General features: G+C 39.7%; 1 protein-coding gene across 7 annotated transcripts in view; it reads right to left on the reverse strand.

Moving 5' to 3' along the window:
• Positions 1 to 389: 389 nt before the first annotated feature.
• Positions 390 to 22,547, reverse strand: part of LOC124009865 (rho GTPase-activating protein 29-like) — a 98,066-nt gene continuing 75,908 nt past the window's right edge. For 5 of the 7 annotated variants that reach the window (XM_046322082.1, XM_046322077.1, XM_046322076.1 and 2 more), the window contains 10 exons: positions 20,789 to 20,887; positions 14,824 to 14,987; positions 13,411 to 13,599; positions 11,572 to 11,709; positions 11,098 to 11,426; positions 10,673 to 10,805; positions 7,526 to 7,792; positions 6,923 to 7,120; positions 6,585 to 6,740; positions 390 to 6,424 (listed from right to left, as the gene is read on the reverse strand). In XM_046322082.1, the coding sequence (XP_046178038.1) occupies positions 5,081 to 6,424; positions 6,585 to 6,740; positions 6,923 to 7,120; positions 7,526 to 7,792; positions 10,673 to 10,805; positions 11,098 to 11,426; positions 11,572 to 11,709; positions 13,411 to 13,599; positions 14,824 to 14,987; positions 20,789 to 20,887 (3,017 nt within the window). In that variant the 3' untranslated portion in view covers positions 390 to 5,080. The remainder of the gene's footprint in view (positions 6,425 to 6,584; positions 6,741 to 6,922; positions 7,121 to 7,525; positions 7,793 to 10,672; positions 10,806 to 11,097; positions 11,427 to 11,571; positions 11,710 to 13,410; positions 13,600 to 14,823; positions 14,988 to 20,788; positions 20,888 to 22,547) is intronic. The other 2 variants (XM_046322080.1, XM_046322079.1) reach the window with 2 other exon arrangements.

Consider the following 22,547-nt stretch of genomic DNA (forward strand, 5'->3'; position numbering starts at 1 on the left):
GAACCGAGTGGTTCTGTTGAGTCATATAGCTACCTAAACTGAATTGAGAGGTTCTGTTGAGTCATATAGCCACCTAAACTGGACTGAGTGGTTCTGTTGAGTCATATAGCTACCTGAACCGAGTGGTTCTGTTGAGTCATACAGCTACCTAAACTGGACTGAGTGGTTCTGTTGAGTCATGTAAGACTTTGGAAAGGGCAGGTGACATAAGTAATTAGGCTTTAGGAGGGTGATAAGGGCTTAACAGGCAGAATATAATCACCTGTATGGTGGAACGTGCACTATGGCAAAGGGTTACAATCATATATATATATAACTGGTACTGTATATATTCATGTATTGAACATTAGTTATTTGGACATAATAATAAAATAAATGTCAACACTCAAAACTGTCAACTATACTTTAATTTAATGCAAGACATTTTTTGCATTTGGTCTTTTTTTGTAGTTACAAACAATTTACTGAAACAAAACCTTGCAGTTTATATGTCACATATTTAAAATTAAAATAAAACAGATATAGATACATACGATTTAGATTATTATAATCCGAACAGCAATATGGGTGAATTATTATTATTATATATTTTTTTAAATGTTGAAACTTAATAAAATGCTTCCATCTCTTCTCTGTGGAATGTATTGCGATGACATACATGTTTAAACAACGTTTGGAAAACATAAAAACATTTGACCTGAATGAAGTAAGTGCTTAATTAATGTAGCTGGAATCAAATCACATGACATACAATACAGGAACAAAGTAGAACATTTCATGTACTGTGTAAATGGACAAGTAAATACTAACATATAATAACAGGTATTTAACTCCCAACAAAACAAATGAAATGCTTCTCTGTAACATTAAGACAAGGACTTGATGCTATGATAATTTTGAGAAGTGTAACTTCATTCCAGCTCAATTTTGGAACTCCCAAAAATGTTCCAATTTATGATGACATGGCAGTATTGGCAGATAGAATCTATTGATGGCAGATAGAATCTATTGATGGCAGATAGAATCTATTGATGGCAGATAGAATCTATTGATGACAGATAGAATCTATTGCTGACATGGCAGTATTGGCAGATAGAATCTATTGATGGCAGATAGAATCTATTGATGACAGATAGAATCTATAGATGACAGGTAGAATCTATTGCTGACATGGCAGTAATGGCAGGTAGAATCTATTGCTGACATGGCAGTAATGGCAGGTAGAATCTATTGCTGACATGGCAGTAATGGCAGGTTGAATCTATAGATGACATGGCAGTAATGGCAGGTTGAATCTATAGATGACATGGCAGTAATGGCAGGTTGAATCTATAGATGACATGGCAGTAATGGCAGGTAGAATCTATTGATGACATGGCAGAAATGGCAGGTAGAATCTATTGATGACATGGCAGTAATGGCAGGTAGAATCTATTGATGACATGGCAGTAATGGCAGGTAGAATCTATTGATGACATGGCAGTAATGGCAGGTAGAATCTATTGATGACAGATAGAATCTATTGATGACAGGTAGAATCTATTGATGACATGGCAGTAATGGCAGGTAGAATCTATTGATGGCAGATAGAATCTATTGATGACAGATAGAATCTATTGATGACATGGCAGTAATGGCAGGTAGAATCTATTGATGACAGATAGAATCTATTGATGACAGGTAGAATCTATTGATGACATGGCAGTAATGGCAGGTAGAATCTATTGATGACAGATAGAATCTATTGATGACAGATAGAATCTATTGATGACATGGCAGTAATGGCAGGTAGAATCTATTGATGGCAGATAGAATCTATTGATGACAGATAGAATCTATTGATGACATGGCAGTAATGGCAGGTAGAATCTATTGATGACAGGTAGAATCTATTGATGACATGGCAGTAATGGCAGATAGAATCTATTGATGACATGGCAGTAATGGCAGGTAGAATCTATTGATGACAGATAGAATCTATTGATGGCAGATAGAATCTATAGATGACAGGTAGAATCTATTGATGACATGGCAGTAATGGCAGGTAGAATCTATTGATGACATGGCAGTAATGGCAGGTAGAATCTATTGATGACATGGCAGTAATGGCAGGTAGAATCTATAGATGACATGGCAGTAATGGCAGGTAGAATCTATTGATGGCAGATAGAATCTATTGATGACAGATAGAATCTATTGATGACATGGCAGTAATGGCAGGTAGAATCTATTGATGACATGGCAGTAATGGCAGGTAGAATCTATTGATGACATGGCAGTAATGGCAGGTAGAATCTATTGATGGCAGATAGAATCTATTGATGACATGGCAGTAATGGCAGGTAGAATCTATTGATGGCAGATAGAATCTATTGATGACAGGTAGAATCTATTGATGACATGGCAGTAATGGCAGGTAGAATCTATTGATGACATGGCAGTAATGGCAGGTAGAATCTATTGATGGCAGGTAGAATCTATTGATGACATGGCAGTAATGGCAGGTAGAATCTATTGATGACATGGCAGTAATGGCAGGTAGAATCTATAGATGACATGGCAGTAATGGCAGGTAGAATCTATTGATGACAGATAGAATCTATTGATGACAGGTAGAATCTATTGATGACATGGCAGTAATGGCAGGTAGAATCTATTGATGACATGGCAGTAATGGCAGGTAGAATCTATTGATGGCAGATAGAATCTATTGATGGCAGGTAGAATCTATTGATGACATGGCAGTAATGGCAGGTAGAATCTATTGATGACATGGCAGTAATGGCAGGTAGAATCTATAGATGACATGGCAGTAATGGCAGGTAGAATCTATTGATGACATGGCAGTAATGACAGGTAGAATCTATTGCTGACATGGCAGTAATGACAGGTAGAATCTATAGATGACATGGCAGTAATGGCAGGTAGAATCTATAGATGACATGGCAGTAATGGCAGGTAGAATCTATTGATGACATGGCAGTAATGGCAGGTAGAATCTATTGATGACATGGCAGTAATGGCAGGTAGAATCTATTGATGACATGGCAGTAATGGCAGGTAGAATCTATTGATGACATGGCAGTAATGGCAGATAGAATCTATTGATGACATGGCAGTAATGGCAGGTAGAATCTATTGATGGCAGATGCAATCTATTGATAACATGGCAGTAATGGCAGGTAGAATCTATTGATGGCAGATACAATCTATTGATAACATGGCAGTAATGACAGGTAGAATCTATTGATAACATGGCAGTAATGGCAGGTAGAATCTATTGATGACATGGCAGTAATGGCAGGTAGAATCTATTGATGGCAGATAGAATCTATAGATGACATGGCAGTAATGGCAGGTAGAATCTATTGATGACATGGCAGTAATGGCAGGTATAATCTATAGATGACAGGTAGAATCTATTGATGACATGGCAGTAATGGCAGGTAGAATCTATTGATGACATGGCAGTAATGACAGGTAGAATCTATTGATGACATGGCAGTAATGACAGGTAGAAACTATTGATGACATGGCAGTAATGGCAGGTAGAATCTATTGATGGCATGGCAGTAATGGCAGGTAGAATCTATTGATGACAGAGAATCTATTGATGACAGGTAGAATCTATTGATGACAGATAGAATCTATTGATGACAGGTAGAATCTATTGATGACAGGTAGAATCTATTGATGACAGGTAGAATCTATTGATGACATGGCAGTAATGACAGGTAGAATCTATTGATGACATGGCAGTAATGGCAGATATAATCTATTGATAACATGGCAGTATTGGCAGATAGAATCTATTGATGACATGGCAGTATTGGCAGATATAATCTATTGATAACATGGCAGTATTGGCAGATAGAATCTATTGATGGCAGGTAGAATCTATTGATGACATGGCAGTAATGGCAGATAGATCCTATTTGTAACAAAAACAGGCAGTGTTGACCATGAGATGTAACAGGTAGTATTGACCAGGACAGACATCACACAGTAACTTATACAGGATTCAATTCATTGCAGATAGTGGGTTTCTGGATAGCGGTTTGAGAAGTGCATTTGATTTGCATAGCAGCAAATAAATGGATGGAGTTGACACTGGCACACAGAAATGGACAGCTGCACGTGAAAATTAACCTTTGATATAAAAGTTTTTCCGCTGCTATCTGGAAATCCTGTATCTGCAATAGATTGAATAACTAATAACTAAATGCTTGTTCCAAATGTCTAGGGAGCGACTGTTCACAGATCATGCTTCTGTTTGTAAGGACTGTAAACATAGAATATATGAAACACGTGTAATGTAACACGTTCAGTGGGTTCCTTTCACACATCTTGTCTTGGCGTCAATATAATAGTCCTGTTCCCCCCCAATATATAATATGGTACAGAGATACACAGTAACAACATATTTACACACACACACTGTACACACACACACACACACTGTACACACACTGTACACTGTACACACACTGCACACACCGTACGCACACACACTGCACACTGTACACACACACACTGCACACTGTACACACACACACTGCACACTGTACACACACTGTACACACTGTACACACACACTGTACACACACACAGACAAAATATATCTGGCTTCAAAGGTAGACAGCAGTATGACATCATCATACACAGTGGGGACAACTTCCAGCTTACAGACATCAACGTTCTCCCAAATACATTGCCTTGAGGAAGTATACGGCCCATTTTGCACGCCCAATTTTTCCGTTTTTTGATTTGTTAAAAAAGTTTGAAATATCCAATAAATGTCGTTCCACTTCATGATTGTGTCCCACTTGTTGTTGATTCTTCACAAAAAATACAGTTTTATATCTTTATGTTTGAAGCCTGAAATGTGGCAAAAGGTCGCAAAGTTCAAGGGGGCCGAATACTTTCGCAAGGGCACTGTATCTCCCAACAGTTCCACCATTGGTTCTTCCCAAGCGATGCCCTCCCTATTCATAAAGACATACCAGTAGTCTTTTTGTAAGCAGGAAGTGGCCCTGTCTGTGTGTGATGATATCAGACTACTGAAGTCTACTCTTACGGTTCAGACAAAATGGGCCTCTCTGTGTTCTAACTCCTGCAGGCGAGCGCCGGGTCTGGGCCGGGGTCTCAGTCTTTGTTGCAGCGGGACGACCTCGGGCGGGCTGGGGTCCTCCGGGCTGCTGGGGGGAGGGGACTGGCGGGGGGAAAGGTCGGCGGAGGTCGTGACCTCGGGGTCAACACTAACAGAGCTGTCCACAGAGTCCTGTAGGGTGTGTGTGGGGAGGTGTGAGGTTTGAAGGATGTATGTGGCAGTAGGGGATGGGGTAGTGGTGGTAACCATAGGAGAAGAGGAGAAAGTCATGCTGGAGGATTGGGAGGAAGAGAGGGGGAGAGGAGCAGTGACAGTAGGGGAGGTTGGGAAGGTTTTAACAGTAGGAGATGTCTGGGAAGAGGTTTTAACTGTAGGAGAAGTCTGGGAAGAGGTTTTAACAGTAGGAGAAGTCTGGGAAGAGGTTTTAACAGTAGGAGAAGTCTGGGAAGAGGTTTTAACTGTAGGAGAAGTCTGGGAAGAGGTTTTAACAGTAGGAGATGTCTGGAAAGAGGTTTTAACAGTAGGAGAAGTCTGGGAAGAGGTTTTAACTGTAGGAGAAGTCTGGGAAGAGGTTTTAACTGTAGGAGAAGTCTGGGAAGAGGTTTTAACTGTAGGAGAAGTCTGGGAAGAGGTTTTAACTGTAGGAGAAGTCTGGGAAGAGGTTTTAACTGTAGGAGAAGTCTGGGAAGAGGCTTTAACAGTAGGACAAGTTGGGGACATTTTGGTGAGGCTAGTGGTCCCAGAGGTACTTAATGATGGCCAGCCTCTGGCGCCTGAATAACCAGAAGGCTTATAGAAGGTTCCGGGTGGAGGCTGCAGAATCCTTGGTTGTCTGAACTTTATGGGGGAGTTGGTAGATGTTCTGGTCTCCCCACCACCTCCAGCAGCAGACCTGTCCTTAGTCTCCTCTCTGTCTCTTGTGGACGCCTGGCCAGCCTTCAGCGACACTGTGTATGGGCTGTAGGGGAATATAGTGCTGAAACTACTATTGGATGGGAGAGCAGAGCTGGTTGGCCCAGACACGGGCAGTTGTGTCGGCATCGTTGGCTGTTTCCCCGGTTTTGGGCCAGGGTTAGTACCGGCCGGCGGTAAGTTAGCCATGATCATGGCGGTGCGTGGCGTGACGTCGTAGTGTTTGTACTTCCTGTCCCAGGGCCTCCGCTGCACGGCCTGCTGGGTGTCGATGTAATAGGTACTGACCCTTGACCCCCCACCAATCCGAGGCTTCTCCGGCTCGGCTGACTCCACGATGGTGTTAGCGGTGGGATCCATCGTGATTGCAGCGTTGTTGTTACGGCTGTTTCTGTCGAGCACCTGAGAGATGAGATGAGTGTACTATATTTAATCCCCATGAAGGTTTATCATCCTTACAGCCATCGTTAAAAAACAATAGTACACAACATTAAAAAACAATCACAAGACAATTACAATATGTACAATGAATACAACAGCAGTTAAAATGATGGGTGGTGACCTGTGAAGGGGTGGGGAGGGGCAAGCGTTCCAGGGGCATGCTGATTGGTCGAGACAGGATTCTAGCACGCTGGGGCCGGAGCTGGACCTTCGGGGCCGTAGCAGAGGAGGAGAGGTTGAGGCTGGGACGGCCAAACACCAGGGTAGATCTCTGAACCTACGGGACAAAAGAAATGTGTTGTGTTGCGTTGCTAACTTCTCCTAACTCTGACACTTTAGCATCGATGTTGAACCTGAAAAGTACATTTATGTGCATTGTCCTTGTTGAAATACATTTCATAACTAAATTAATCACTCTCTCACTATTTCACTCTCTCACTCAGAAACAAACCAACTAACCGAGGCAGAGCCAGCAGCAGAGGAGGAGGAGGAGGAGCCAGCAGCAGAGGAGGAGGAGCCGGCAGCAGAGGAGGAGGAGCCGGCTGTTAACTCTCTCCTGTCTGGTCCTGTCCTGTCTGTCTTCACCTCCCTCACATCATCCAGGGTTTGAGAGGACTGGATGACTGACGAGTGCCTCTTGTCGACTTTGGCACTCTGCTTGGAGACGGTTAGGACCATCACAGAACGACCACAAAGATAAACGGTCAATTGATTCTAACCAAGGTGGCCAATCTTTACATACACCCTCATACAACATCACACAACCTCATACACCCTCATGCACCCTCATGCACCCTCATGCACCCTCATGCAACCTCATGCAACCTCATACACCCTCATGCAACCTCATACACCCTCATGCACCCTCATACAACCTCATACAACCTCATACACCCTCATACACCCTCATACAACCTCATACTATGCTTTGATTGGTATAATAAAAAGTTCTGATCCTAATGAACCCTGATCCCTCCCCCCAACTGCTCCTGAGACTTCAGAGTTCACCTCCTCCCTTTGCATAACCGGTTGAATCATTAAAAGACACTTGGACCTCCTCACCTCCTTCATGTCGAGCAGGGAGGTGGAGTGGCGGCTGAGTCTCTGCTCCTTCTCCTGAGGGGTGAGTCGGGGGGAGGACTGGCCCACCGTGGAGGTGGTGGTGGTGGGGGGGTAGGAGGAGGGGCTGAGTCTCTGCTCCTTCTCCTGAGGGGTGAGTTGGGGGGAGGACTGGCCCACAGTGGAGGTGGTGGTGGGGGGGTAGGAAGAGGGGCTGGACAAGTCAAAGATCACCTGGAAGTGACGTACCAGCAGCTCCACCATCAGAGCCTGGGAGTGACAACAGTCAATAAAGGGGACAAAGCAAACGTTTATCATTTAGATGTTTTCAAGTTCTTTCACAGGCAACACTGTTATAAAATAACAAGGGGGTAGTCTACAGGTACGTATACCTGGTAGGGTTAGGGTTAGTATACAGGTACGTATACCTGGTAAGGTTAGTATACAGGTACGTATACCTGGTAGGGTTAGTATACAGGTACATATACCTGGTAGGGTTAGTATACAGGTACATATACCTGGTAGGGTTAGTATACAGGTACGTATACCTGGTAGGGTTAGTATACAGGTACATATACCTGGTAGGGTTAGTATACAGGTACATATACCTGGTAGGGTTAGTATACAGGTACATATACCTGGTAGGGTTAGTATACAGGTACATATACCTGGTAGGGTTAGTATACAGGTACATATACCTGGTAGGGTTAGTATACAGGTACATATACCTGGTAGGGTTAGTATACAGGTAGGGTTAGTCTACAGGTACATACACCTGGTAGGGTTAGTATACAGGTACATATACCTGGTAGGGTTAGTATACAGGTAGGGTTAGTCTACAGGTACATACACCTGGTAGGGTTAGTATACAGGTACATATACCTGGTAGGGTTAGTATACAGGTAGGGTTAGTCTACAGGTACATACACCTGGTAGGGTTAGTATACAGGTACATATACCTGGTAGGGTTAGTATACAGGTAGGGTTAGTCTACAGGTACATACACCTGGTAGGGTTAGTATACAGGTACATATACCTGGTAGGGTTAGTATACAGGTAGGGTTAGTCTACAGGTACATACACCTGGTAGGGTTAGTATACAGGTACATATACCTGGTAGGGTTAGTATACAGGTAGGGTTAGTCTACAGGTACATACACCTGGTAGGGTTAGTATACAGGTACATATACCTGGTAGGGTTAGTATACAGGTAGGGTTAGTCTACAGGTACATACACCTGGTAGGGTTAGTATACAGGTACATATACCTGGTAGGGTTAGTATACAGGTAGGATTAGTCTACAGGTACATACACCTGGTAGGGTTAGTATACAGGTACATACACCTGGTAGGGTTAGTATACAGGTAGAGTTAGTCTACAGGTACATACACCTGGTAGGGTTAGTATACAGGTAGAGTTAGTCTACAGGTACATACACCTGGTAGGGTTAGTCTACAGGTACATACACCTGGTAGGGTTAGTATACAGGTACGTATACCTGGTAGGGTTAGTATACAGGTACATACACCTGGTAGGGTTAGTCTACAGGTACATACACCTGGTAGGGTTAGTCTACAGGTACATACACCTGGTAGGGTTAGTATACAGGTACGTATACCTGGTAGGGTTAGTATACAGGTACATATACCTGGTAGGGTTAGTATACAGGTATATATACCTGGTAGGGTTAGTATACAGGTACATACACCTGGTAGGGTTAGTATACAGGTACATACACCTGGTAGGGTTAGTATACAGGTACATATACCTGGTAGGGTTAGGGGTAGTCTACAGGAATATATACCTGGTGGGGTTAGTATACAGGTACATATACCTGGTAGGGTTAGTATACAGGTACATATACCTGGTAGGGTTAGTATAAAGGTACATACACCTGGTAGGGTTAGGGGTAGTCTACAGGAATATATACCTGGTAGGGTTAGTATACAGGTACATATACCTGGTAGGGTTAGTATACAGGTAGGGTTAGTATACAGGTAGGGTTAGTCTACAGGTACATATACCTGGTAGGGTTAGTATACAGGTACATACACCTGGTAAGGTTAGTATACAGGTACATATACCTGGTAGGGTTAGTATACAGGTACATACACCTGGTAAGGTTAGTATACAGGTACATATACCTGGTAGGGTTAGTATACAGGTACATATACCTGGTAGGGTTAGTATACAGGTACATACCTGGTAGGGTTAGGGTTAGTATACAGGTACATATACCTGGTAGGGTTAGTATACAGGTAGGGTTAGTATACAGGTACATATACCTGGTAGGGTTAGTATACAGGTACATACACCTGGTAGGGTTAGTATACAGGTACATACACCTGGTAGGGTTAGTATACAGGTACATACACCTGGTAGGGTTAGTATACAGGTACATACACCTGGTAGGGTTAGTATACAGGTACATACACCTGGTAGGGTTAGTATACAGGTACATACACCTGGTAGGGTTAGTATACAGGTACATATACCTGGTAGGGTTAGTATACAGTTACGTACACCTGGTAGGGTTAGTATACAGGTACATACCTGGTAGGGTTAGTATACAGGTACATATACCTGGTAGGGTTAGTATACAGGTACATACAACTGGTAAGGTTAGTATACAGGTACATATACCTGGTAGGGTTAGTATACAGGTACATACACCTGGTAGGGTTAGTATACAGGTACATACCTGGTAGGGTTAGTATACAGGTACATATACCTGGTAGGGTTAGGGGTAGTATACAGGTACATACACCTGGTAAGGTTAGTATACAGGTACATATACCTGGTAGGGTTAGTATACAGGTACATATACCTGGTAGGGTTAGTATACAGGTACATACCTGGTAGGGGTAGTATACAGGTACATACCTGGTAGGGTTAGGGGTAGTCTACAGGTATATATACCTGGTATGGTTACGGGTAGTCTACAGGAATTATATACCTGGTAGGGTTAGTATACAGGTATATACCTGGTAGAGTTAGGGGTAGTATACAGGTACATATACCTGGTAGGGTTAGGGGTAGTCTACAGGTACATACCTGGTAGGGTTAGGGTTAACTAGAACTCACCTGGTATGGTTAGAATTAGAATTAACAGGAACTCACCTGGTATGGTTAGAATTAACAGGAACTCACCTGGTAGGGGTAGTCGACCAGAGAAGACAGTGAGACCTCTGCGTCAGTCTGTCGGGGTTTGACCAGCGTAGGGCCAAAGATAATGCCCAGATTACTGGCTGTCATCTTGTTCTCCTCTGCCTGCTCCGTCACCCTAAGAGATAAATAACATAAATCATGGGGTTGGGTGGGAGGTGAGGGGGAGGGGGTGAGGGGAAGGGGGTGAGATGTGGAGAGGGAGGTGAGGGGGTGGGGTGTGTGGAAGGGGTGAGGTGTTTGGGGGGGGGTGAGTGTAAGGGGGTGGTGTGAGGGGGGGGTGAGGTGGGGTGTGTGACGGGGATGTGGAGAGTGGGGTGGGGGGTGGGGTGTGTGGGAGGGGTGAGGGGGCGAGGTGGGGTGTGTATGAGGGGGGGTGTGCCTGCATGTGCTTCCACCCATCTCTTTACCTATGTAGGTGTGCCGTGAGGAAGCGGAGGGTCCTGTAGTGTGCAGGAGGAAGCTGTCGTAACAGGTCTCTAATCTTAAAGATGACTCTATTGAGTTTGATACTGGGCTGTTTGGGCAGCTCTCCTCCAGGTTGGCTGGTCGTCAGGGGAGGCTGCTCTCCCTCTACCCCAGGCTGGGTGCCTCCTGATCGGGGTTGTTCACCCCCTGGCCTCCCCTGTTCCTGGAGGACCCTGGCTACAGCCTTCTCTTCGATGATCACCCTCTGGCTCTCCTTGGCCAATCCGATGAAGTCATTATAGTAGCGGTACAGGATCAACGGCTCTGGTAACTACAGAAGATATTAATCAATCAAGATCTTTGGGAAATGTGTTGTACATTATTACATAAGAATGATCTAGTGGTGTAAAACAAGGATGCTCTTTATCACCATTTTAGTTGAGAAAAAAACAAACAGAAAATGGACAGTGTCCCACCTGTCTCAAGTAGAGTTTGAGCACGTTGGCGATGTCGTGGGGTGAGAGGTCAGAGAGCTCTACCAGGTCTTTGCCGTTCTCAAACGCCTGACACAGCTTCTCCACACGAGACTTAGCCCCGTTCACACGGTAGATTCCCTGGACAAACACACACACAATACACCAGATCACCAACATCAAAGCCCATTAGCTTCAGTTATTGCACTAATGTATTGCACATTAGAGACTATGAGAATGGCAAATCATTTAAATGGGAGTGTATCTGAACAAGTTAAATCTCTTTTTACAGTTATAGCACCACAATCACCCACATTCCATGAGTAATGCCTGTTAACAGTTCCATTGGAATCCACTGTCCCACAGCCCAGCCAGTCAATTTATAAACGTAATCTCTCCTGGAAAAAAGAGTGTCAACACAATATTTCCCCATACTATTAGCCTAGCATTTATTTTGGTACAACGGGGGTTAATATAAGCCTCACTGTGTGCCTATCTGACCTGGGCAACACGTTGCAGGTTTTTGGGCCACCGTGCCATGCATATAAACGTGACAAGACTGACAGCTTCTATGAGCCAGGCGAATTCATTTATCAGCATCATTGTAATGGATATATTGAAATAAATCTCCAATAGAAAAGGTAAAAGAAACCAAAACGCACAGTTTGGTTTCATAGTTTGCATAGATTGTTGTCATTTCTCCTGCTTTGATGTGATTGTGTGTTAGCTTTAGTTGGCTAGCTAGCAGAGGAGAAGTAAAGATGGCCTAGCGATCCTTCATTAATATTTTATTGACTTCACAAATCAGCTGGTTAGATGACGTTCTTGTTGCCTATTTATAAATTATTCATTAATTAGTTATTCATTGAAGTTCTTGTCTTTTGTAATCATTGAACGTCTGCTAGCTAGCTAGCTACATGCTAACGATCTGTTTGGCATGGCAACATGAAATGAATAGAATGACTCTGTGACTAGAATGACTCAAAGCATCCTAAAATAATTAACGACCAGCCCGTTTGGTTAGTAACTTCAGAATTAACAACTGCCTGGACTAAATTGTCTGGTGGAAAGATGAAATAAAACTAATGTATTCTTTTCGTCACACGATAATTCCTGAGGTTCTCTTATTGCTTAAGTATAAAATAAGTAATACCAATACTTAGCTATTATTGTATGCTCCAAAAAATAAATCTTAATATTTTATACATTTACTCAGATATTTTGTTTTGTCATTTTGGATCTGGGGCTCTTCGTAAGGTCAACGTCATCATGAACTTTACCAAGTACCAGGATCATTATTTTTGCCCAAAACCTGGTCGCCTCTGCCAGGAGGCTGAAACTTGGCCACAAGTGACTCTTCCAGCAAGACGATAACCGCAAGCACACGTCAACATGCACAAAGAAACGGTTAATTGACCACAAAAATCATTTTACAATGGCCATCTCAGTCTCTGGACTTGAACCCCATTAAAAACCTGTGGTTTGAATTGAAGAGGCCAGTCCATAAGAACAGACGAAGGATATCAAGGATCTGGAAAGATTCTGGGGAACGGTCTAAAATCCCTCCCAATGTGTGTGTGTGTTTTTTTTAAATGCTCAGTGTCGTTCTCGCAAGGGGAGGGTACTGGTGTATTGAAAACAGGGGATCCAATCATTTCCAACCCCATCTCTTTCTCGAAGCGATTGTATTAGAATAGAATAATGACATGTTTTTTGAGCGTAGAATATAGCTCAGTATCTTTATCAAGGGTGCCAATAATTATAGTGGTGACTGTATATATACACATGTCAGTTGTTATGGTTACACAGTATACCTTGGCTTTATAACAGTATGGGTTTTACCTTGAGGTTGAGCGCTCTGTTCTCTATCTCAGAGGTACACTTCCTGATGATGAAGGGGATCCCATCTGGGCTGTTCTTCGCTGCCTGGGTGAAGTCTATCCCAAACAGCTGTAGTCGTCCCTGCAGTTTCTTATGACCACACTGGATGGCCAGAGTCTCCAGACACTTCTTATGACAGGCCAGGGAGCACTGAGACAGTAGACCGAGAGAGAAATACACTTAGATTGGAGGAGAGATATTAGACTGGAAGACAGATATTAGACTGGAGGATAGATATTAGACTGGATGATAGATATTAGATATGGAGGATAGATATTAGACTGGAGGATAGATATTAGACTGGAGGATAGATATGAGACTGGAGGATAGATATTAGACTGGAGGATAGATATTAGACTGGAGGATAGATATTAGATCGGAGGATAAGATTGGAGGATAGATATTAGACTGGAGGATAAGATTGGAGGATAGATATTAGACTGGAGGATAGATATTAGACTGGAGGATAGATATTAGACTGGAGGATAGATCCTAGATTGGAGGATAGATCCTAGATTGGAGGATATATATTAGATATGGAGGATAGATATTAGATTGGAGGATAGATCCTAGATTGGAGGATAGATATTAGATATGGAGGATAGATATTAGACTGGAGGAAAGATATTAGACTGGAGGATAGATATTAGATCGGAGGATAGATATTAGATCGGAGGATAGATATTAGATATGGAGGATAGATATTAGACTGGAGGATAGATATTAGATATGGAGGATAGATATTAGATTGGAGGATAGATCCTAGATTGGAGGATAGATATTAGATATGGAGGATAGATATTAGATATGGAGGATAGATATTAGACTGGAGGATAGATATTAGATCGGAGGATAGATCCTAGATTGGAGGATAGATATTAGACTGGAGGATAGATATTAGATCGGAGGATAGATCCTAGATTGGAGGATAGATCCTAGATTGGAGGATAGATATTAGATATGGAGGATAGATATTAGACTGGAGGATAGATATTAGACTGGAGGATAGATATTAGACTGGAGGATATATATTAGACTGGAGGATAGATATTAGACTGGAGGATAGATATTAGGATAGGAGGATAGATATTAGACTGGAGGATAGATATTAGATATGGAGGATAGATATTAGACTGGATGATAGATATTAGATCGGAGGATAGATATTAGGATAGGGGGTGCTATCACACTCCCTGCATTTAGACGGAGCTCTGAGTTTCCTCAGCTTGTGTGTGTGTGTATGTGTGTGTGTGTGTGTGTGTGTGTGTGTGTGTGTGTGTGTGTGTGTGTGTGTGTGTGTGTGTGTGTGTGTGTGTGTGTGTGTGTGTGTGTGTGTGTGTGTGTGTGTGTGTGTGTGTGAGCTTGTATTTCCACCTCTTCACATTCTGCTCCGTGGAACACCACCAGACTGTCACACTCCCTGCATTTAGACGGAGCTCTGAGTTTCCTCAGCTTGTGTGTCTGAGACGCCTTGGACATCTGGGCGTTACGAAACGGACCTGGGGAACTGGCCGTCTCTGTCACCATCTCACCCAGACCTGGGGGGGTAGGGAGAGAGAGGGGGGGGGGAGTGAGGGGAGAGAGAGAGTGAGGGGAGAGAGAGAGAGGAAGAAAGAGAGGGGGGAGAGGAGGGAGGGGAAAGAGAGAGGGGGGAGAAGGGGGGTGGGAACTCCACATTACTTTCCCTAATCTTCACCAAACATATACAATGAATAATCATTGTTGTTATAGCAACGTAATAGAACAGCCTTATTGGACATTAAGTGAATAATCATTGTTGTTATAGCAACGTAATAGAACAGCCTTATTGGACATTAAGTGAATAATCATTGTTGTTATAGCAACGTAATAGAACAGCCTTATTGGACATTAAGTGAATAATCATTGTTGTTATAGCAACGTAATAGAACAGCCTTATTGGACATTAAGTGAATAATCATTGTTGTTATAGCAACGTAATAGAACAGCCTTATTGGACATTAAGTGAATAATCATTGTTGTTATAGCAACGTAATAGAACAGCCTTATTGGACATTAAGTGAATAATCATTGTTGTTATAGCAACGTAATAGAACAGCCTTATTGGACATTAAGTGAATAATCATTGTTGTTATAGCAACGTAATAGAACAGCCTTATTGGACATTAAGTGAATAATCATTGTTGTTATAGCAACGTAATAGAACAGCCTTATTGGACATTAAGTGAATAATCATTGTTGTTATAGCAACGTAATAGAACAGCCTTATTGGACATTAAGTGAATAATCATTGTTGTTATAGCAACGTAATAGAACAGCCTTATTGGACATTAAGTGAATAATCATTGTTGTTAAGCAACGTAATAGAACAGCCTTATTGGACATTAAGTGAATAATCATTGTTGTTATAGCAACGTAATAGAACAGCCTTATTGGACATTAAGTGAATAATCATTGTTGTTATAGCAACGTAATAGAACAGCCTTATTGGACATTAAGTGAATAATCATTGTTGTTATAGCAACGTAATAGAACAGCCTTATTGGACATTAAGTGAATAATCATTGTTGTTATAGCAACGTAATAGAACAGCCTTATTGGACATTAAGTGAATAATCATTGTTGTTATAGCAACGTAATAGAACAGCCTTATTGGACATTAAGTGAATAATCATTGTTGTTATAGCAATGTAATAGAACAGCCTTATTGGACATTAAGTGAATAATCATTGTTGTTATAGCAACGTAATAGAACAGCCTTATTGGACATTAAGTGAATAATCATTGTTGTTATAGCAACGTAATAGAACAGCCTTATTGGACATTAAGTGAATAATCATTGTTGTTATAGCAACGTAATAGAACAGCCTTATTGGACATTAAGTGAATAATCATTGTTGTTATAGCAACGTAATAGAACAGCCTTATTGGACATTAAGTGAATAATCATTGTTGTTATAGCAACGTAATAGAACAGCCTTATTGGACATTAAGTGAATAATCATTGTTGTTATAGCAACGTAATAGAACAGCCTTATTGGACATTAAGTGAATAATCATTGTTGTTATAGCAACGTAATAGAACAGCCTTATTGGACATTAAGTGAGTAATCATTGTTGTTATAGCAACGTAATAGAACAGCCTTATTGGACATTAAGTGAATAATCATTGTTGTTATAGCAACGTAATAGAACAGCCTTATTGGACATTAAGTGAATAATCATTGTTGTTATAGCAACGTAATAGAACAGCCTTATTGGACATTAAGTGAATAATCATTGTTGTTATAGCAACGTAATAGAACAGCCTTATTGGACATTAAGTGAATAATCATTGTTGTTATAGCAACGTAATAGAACAGCCTTATTGGACATTAAGTGAATAATCATTGTTGTTATAGCAACGTAATAGAACAGCCTTATTGGACATTAAGTGAATAATCATTGTTGTTATATCAACGTAATAGAACAGCCTTATTGGACATTAAGTGAATAATCATTGTTGTTATAGCAACGTAATAGAACAGCCTTATTGGACATTAAGTGAATAATCATTGTTGTTATAGCAACGTAATAGAACAGCCTTATTGGACATTAAGTGAATAATCATTGTTGTTATAGCAACGTAATAGAACAGCCTTATTGGACATTAAGTGAGTAATCATTGTTGTTATAGCAACGTAATAGAACAGCCTTATTGGACATTAAGTGAGTAATCATTGTTGTTATAGCAACGTAATAGAACAGCCTTATTGGACATTAAGTGAATAATCATTGTTGTTATAGCAACGTAATAGAACAGCCTTATTGGACATTAAGTGAATAATCATTGTTGTTATAGCAACGTAATAGAACAGCCTTATTGGACATTAAGTGAATAATCATTGTTGTTATAGCAACGTAATAGAACAGCCTTATTGGACATTAAGTGAATAATCATTGTTGTTATAGCAACGTAATAGAACAGCCTTATTGGACATTAAGTGAATAATCATTGTTGTTATAGCAACGTAATAGAACAGCCTTATTGGACATTAAGTGAATAATCATTGTTGTTATAGCAACGTAATAGAACAGCCTTATTGGACATTAAGTGAATAATCATTGTTGTTATAGCAACGTAATAGAACAGCCTTATTGGACATTAAGTGAATAATCATTGTTGTTATAGCAACGTAATAGAACAGCCTTATTGGACATTAAGTGAATAATCATTGTTGTTATAGCAACGTAATAGAACAGCCTTATTGGACATTAAGTGAATAATCATTGTTGTTATAGCAACGTAATAGAACAGCCTTATTGGACATTAAGTGAATAATCATTGTTGTTATAGCAACGTAATAGAACAGCCTTATTGGACATTAAGTGAATAATCATTGTTGTTATAGCAACGTAATAGAACAGCCTTATTGGACATTAAGTGAATAATCATTGTTGTTATAGCAACGTAATAGAACAGCCTTATTGGACATTAAGTGAATAATCATTGTTGTTATAGCAACGTAATAGAACAGCCTTATTGGACATTAAGTGAATAATCATTGTTGTTATAGCAACGAATAATAGAACAGCCTTATTGGACATTAAGTGAATAATCATTGTTGTTATAGCAATGTAATAGAACAGCCTTATTGGACATTAAGTGAATAATCATTGTTGTTATAGCAACGTAATAGAACAGCCTTATTGGACATTAAGTGAATAATTATTGTTGTTATAGCAACGTAATAGAACAGCCTTATTGGACATTAAGTGAATAATAATTGTTGTTATAGCAACGTAATAGAACAGCCTTATTGGACATTAAGTGAATAATAATTGTTGTTATAGCAACGTAATAGAACAGCCTTATTGGACATTAAGTGAATAATCATTGTTGTTATAGCAACGTAATAGAACAGCCTTATTGGACATTAAGTGAGTAATCATTGTTGTTATAGCAACGTAATAGAACAGCCTTATTGGACATTAAGTGAATAATCATTGTTGTTATAGCAACGTAATAGAACAGCCTTATTGGACATTAAGTGAATAATCATTGTTGTTATAGCAACGTAATAGAACAGCCTTATTGGACATTAAGTGAATAATCATTGTTGTTATAGCAACGTAATAGAACAGCCTTATTGGACATTAAGTGAATAATCATTGTTGTTATAGCAACGTAATAGAACAGCCTTATTGGACATTAAGTGAATAATCATTGTTGTTATAGCAACGTAATAGAACAGCCTTATTGGACATTAAGTGAATAATCATTGTTGTTATAGCAACGTAATAGAACAGCCTTATTGGACATTAAGTGAATAATCATTGTTGTTATAGCAACGTAATAGAACAGCCTTATTGGACATTAAGTGAATAATCATTGTTGTTATAGCAACGTAATAGAACAGCCTTATTGGACATTAAGTGAATAATCATTGTTGTTATAGCAACGTAATAGAACAGCCTTATTGGACATTAAGTGAATAATCATTGTTGTTATAGCAACGTAATAGAACAGCCTTATTGGACATTAAGTGAATAATCATTGTTGTTATAGCAACGTAATAGAACAGCCTTATTGGACATTAAGTGAGTAATCATTGTTGTTATAGCAACGTAATAGAACAGCCTTATTGGACATTAAGTGAATAATCATTGTTGTTATAGCAACGAATAATAATAGAACAGCCTTATTGGACATTAAGTGAATAATCATTGTTGTTATAGCAACGTAATAGAACAGCCTTATTGGACATTAAGTGAATAATCATTGTTGTTATAGCAACGTAATAGAACAGCCTTATTGGACATTAAGTGAATAATCATTGTTGTTATAGCAACGTAATAGAACAGCCTTATTGGACATTAAGTGAATAATCATTGTTGTTATAGCAACGTAATAGAACAGCCTTATTGGACATTAAGTGAATAATCATTGTTGTTATAGCAACGTAATAGAACAGCCTTATTGGACATTAAGTGAGTAATCATTGTTGTTATAGCAACGTAATAGAACAGCCTTATTGGACATTAATCATTGTTGTTATAGCAATAATCTTATTGACATTTGAATAATCATTGTTGTTATAGCAACGTAATAGAACAGCCTTATTGGACATTAAGTGAATAATCATTGTTGTTATAGCAACGTAATAGAACAGCCTTATTGGACATTAAGTGAATAATCATTGTTGTTATAGCAACGTAATAGAACAGCCTTATTGGACATTAAGTGAATAATCATTGTTGTTATAGCAACGTAATAGAACAGCCTTATTGGACATTAAGTGAATAATCATTGTTGTTATAGCAACGTAATAGAACAGCCTTATTGGACATTAAGTGAATAATCATTGTTGTTATAGCAACGTAATAGAACAGCCTTATTGGACATTAAGTGAATAATCATTGTTGTTATAGCAACGTAATAGAACAGCCTTATTGGACATTAAGTGAATAATCATTGTTGTTATAGCAACGTAATAGAACAGCCTTATTGGACATTAAGTGAGTAATCATTGTTGTTATAGCAACGTAATAGAACAGCCTTATTGGACATTAAGTGAGTAATCATTGTTGTTATAGCAACGTAATAGAACAGCCTTATTGGACATTAAGTGAATAATCATTGTTGTTATAGCAACGTAATAGAACAGCCTTATTGGACATTAAGTGAATAATCATTGTTGTTATAGCAACGTAATAGAACAGCCTTATTGGACATTAAGTGAATAATCATTGTTGTTATAGCAACGTAATAGAACAGCCTTATTGGACATTAAGTGAATAATCATTGTTGTTATAGCAACGTAATAGAACAGCCTTATTGGACATTAAGTGAATAATCATTGTTGTTATAGCAACGTAATAGAACAGCCTTATTGGACATTAAGTGAGTAATCATTGTTGTTATAGCAACGTAATAGAAGAGCCTTATTGGACATTAAGTGAATAATCATTGTTGTTATAGCAACGTAATAGAACAGCCTTATTGGACATTAAGTGAATAATCAAACACTTGATCCTTGTAACAGTAGCAGAAGTCCCTGATGCCTCGAACAACAAAGAGTTGATCAAATAACAACACATTCCCCTGCAGGGAGAGAGTTCAGGCTAAAGACAGGAACTAGCTAGCTGTGGCCGCAAGCCAAAACCAACACACCTCATCCCTACAGCTGTGCACAGAGTATAAAAAAAAACAACTAAAAAAAACATTTAGTGTGAGGGTTGAAGCTCACCGGTCCTCACACACGCAGAGATACACACAGACACGGCAACGACGCACACACCAAAACACACCAAAACAACTTCAGACCGTGGCTGTATTAATGACAGCTCTTTAGACAGACACTCACTCTCTCTCTCTTACCATTGTCTGAGGGTGAAGGTGGCTGTCTCTCATCGAGGTCGTCTGCCGAGGACATAGTGCCAGTGGAGGGGGTTCTGGGTAGTCTGCGTTTAAAGTCACCTGAGAGCAGGAAGTAAAACACTACCTCAAACATCATATGTGGAACTCTATAGTGGAAACCACTCATTTAACACTGAAAACACAGATTAAAGATCAAATCTAATAACATGTTAACAGATGTTAATGCGAGTTTAGTGAAATGCGTGTGCTTCTAGTTCCGACAGTGCAGTAATATCTAACAAGTAATCTAACAATTCCTCAACAACTACCTTATACACACAAATCTGGGCAGAGGCAAGGTGCAACAGATGGTATAAAATACACTATATACATATGATATGAGTAATGTAAGATATGTAAACATTAAAGTGGCAGTGATCCATTTATTAAAGTGGCTAGTGATCCATTTATTAAAGTGGCTAGTGATCCATTTATTAAAGTGGCTAGTGATCCATTTATTAAAGTGACTAGTGATCCATTTATTAAAGTGACTAGTGATCCATTTATTAAAGTGACTAGTGATCCATTTATTAAAGTGGCCAGTGATCCATTTATTAAAGTGGCCAGTGATCCATTTATTAAAGTGGCCAGTGATCCATTTATTAAAGTGGCCAGTGATCCATTTATTAAAGTGGCCAGTGATCCATTTATTAAAGTGGCCAGTGATCCATTTATTAAAGTGGCCAGTGATCCATTTATTAAAGTGGCCAGTGATCCATTTATTAAAGTGGCTAGTGATCCATTTATTAAAGTGACTAGTGATCCATTTATTAAAGTGACTAGTGATCCATTTATTAAAGTGGCCAGTGATCCATTTATTAAAGTGGCCAGTGATCCATTTATTAAAGTGGCCAGTGATCCATTTATTAAAGTGGCCAGTGATCCATTTATTAAAGTGGCCAGTGATCCATTTATTAAAGTGGCTAGTGATCCATTTATTAAAGTGGCTAGTGATCCATTTATTAAAGTGGCTAGTGATCCATTTATTAAAGTGGCCAGGGATCCATTTATTAAAGTGGCCAGTGATCCATTTATTAAAGTGACTAGTGATCCATTTATTAAAGTGGCCAGTGATCCATTTATTAAAGTGACTAGTGATCCATTTATTAAAGTGGCCAGTGATCCATTTATTAAAGTGGCCAGTGATCCATTTATTAAAGTGACCAGTGATCCATTTATTAAAGTGGCTAGTGATCCATTTATTAAAGTGACTAGTGATCCATTTATTAAAGTGACTAGTGATCCATTTATTAAAGTGACTAGTGATCCATTTATTAAAGTGACTAGTGATCCATTTATTAAAGTGGCTAGTGATCCATTTATTAAAGTGGCTAGTGATCCATTTATTAAAGTGACTAGTGATCCATTTATTAAAGTGACTAGTGATCCATTTATTAAAGTGACTAGTGATCCATTTATTAAAGTGACCAGTGATCCATTTATTAAAGTGACCAGTGATCCATTTATTAAAGTGACCAGTGATCCATTTATTAAAGTGACTAGTGATCCATTTATTAAAGTGACTAGTGATCCATTTATTAAAGTGACTAGTGATCCATTTATTAAAGTGACCAGTGATCCATTTATTAAAGTGGCTAGTGATCCATTTATTAAAGTGGCCAGTGATTGGGTCTCAATGTAGACAGCAGCCTCTCTGAGTTAGTGATGGCTGTTTAACAGTCTGATGGCCTTGAGATAGAAGCTGTTTTTCAGTCTCTCA

Source organism: Oncorhynchus gorbuscha, linkage group LG22 (genome assembly GCF_021184085.1).
Source record: "Oncorhynchus gorbuscha isolate QuinsamMale2020 ecotype Even-year linkage group LG22, OgorEven_v1.0, whole genome shotgun sequence".
Taxonomy (NCBI): Eukaryota; Metazoa; Chordata; class Actinopteri; order Salmoniformes; family Salmonidae; genus Oncorhynchus; species Oncorhynchus gorbuscha.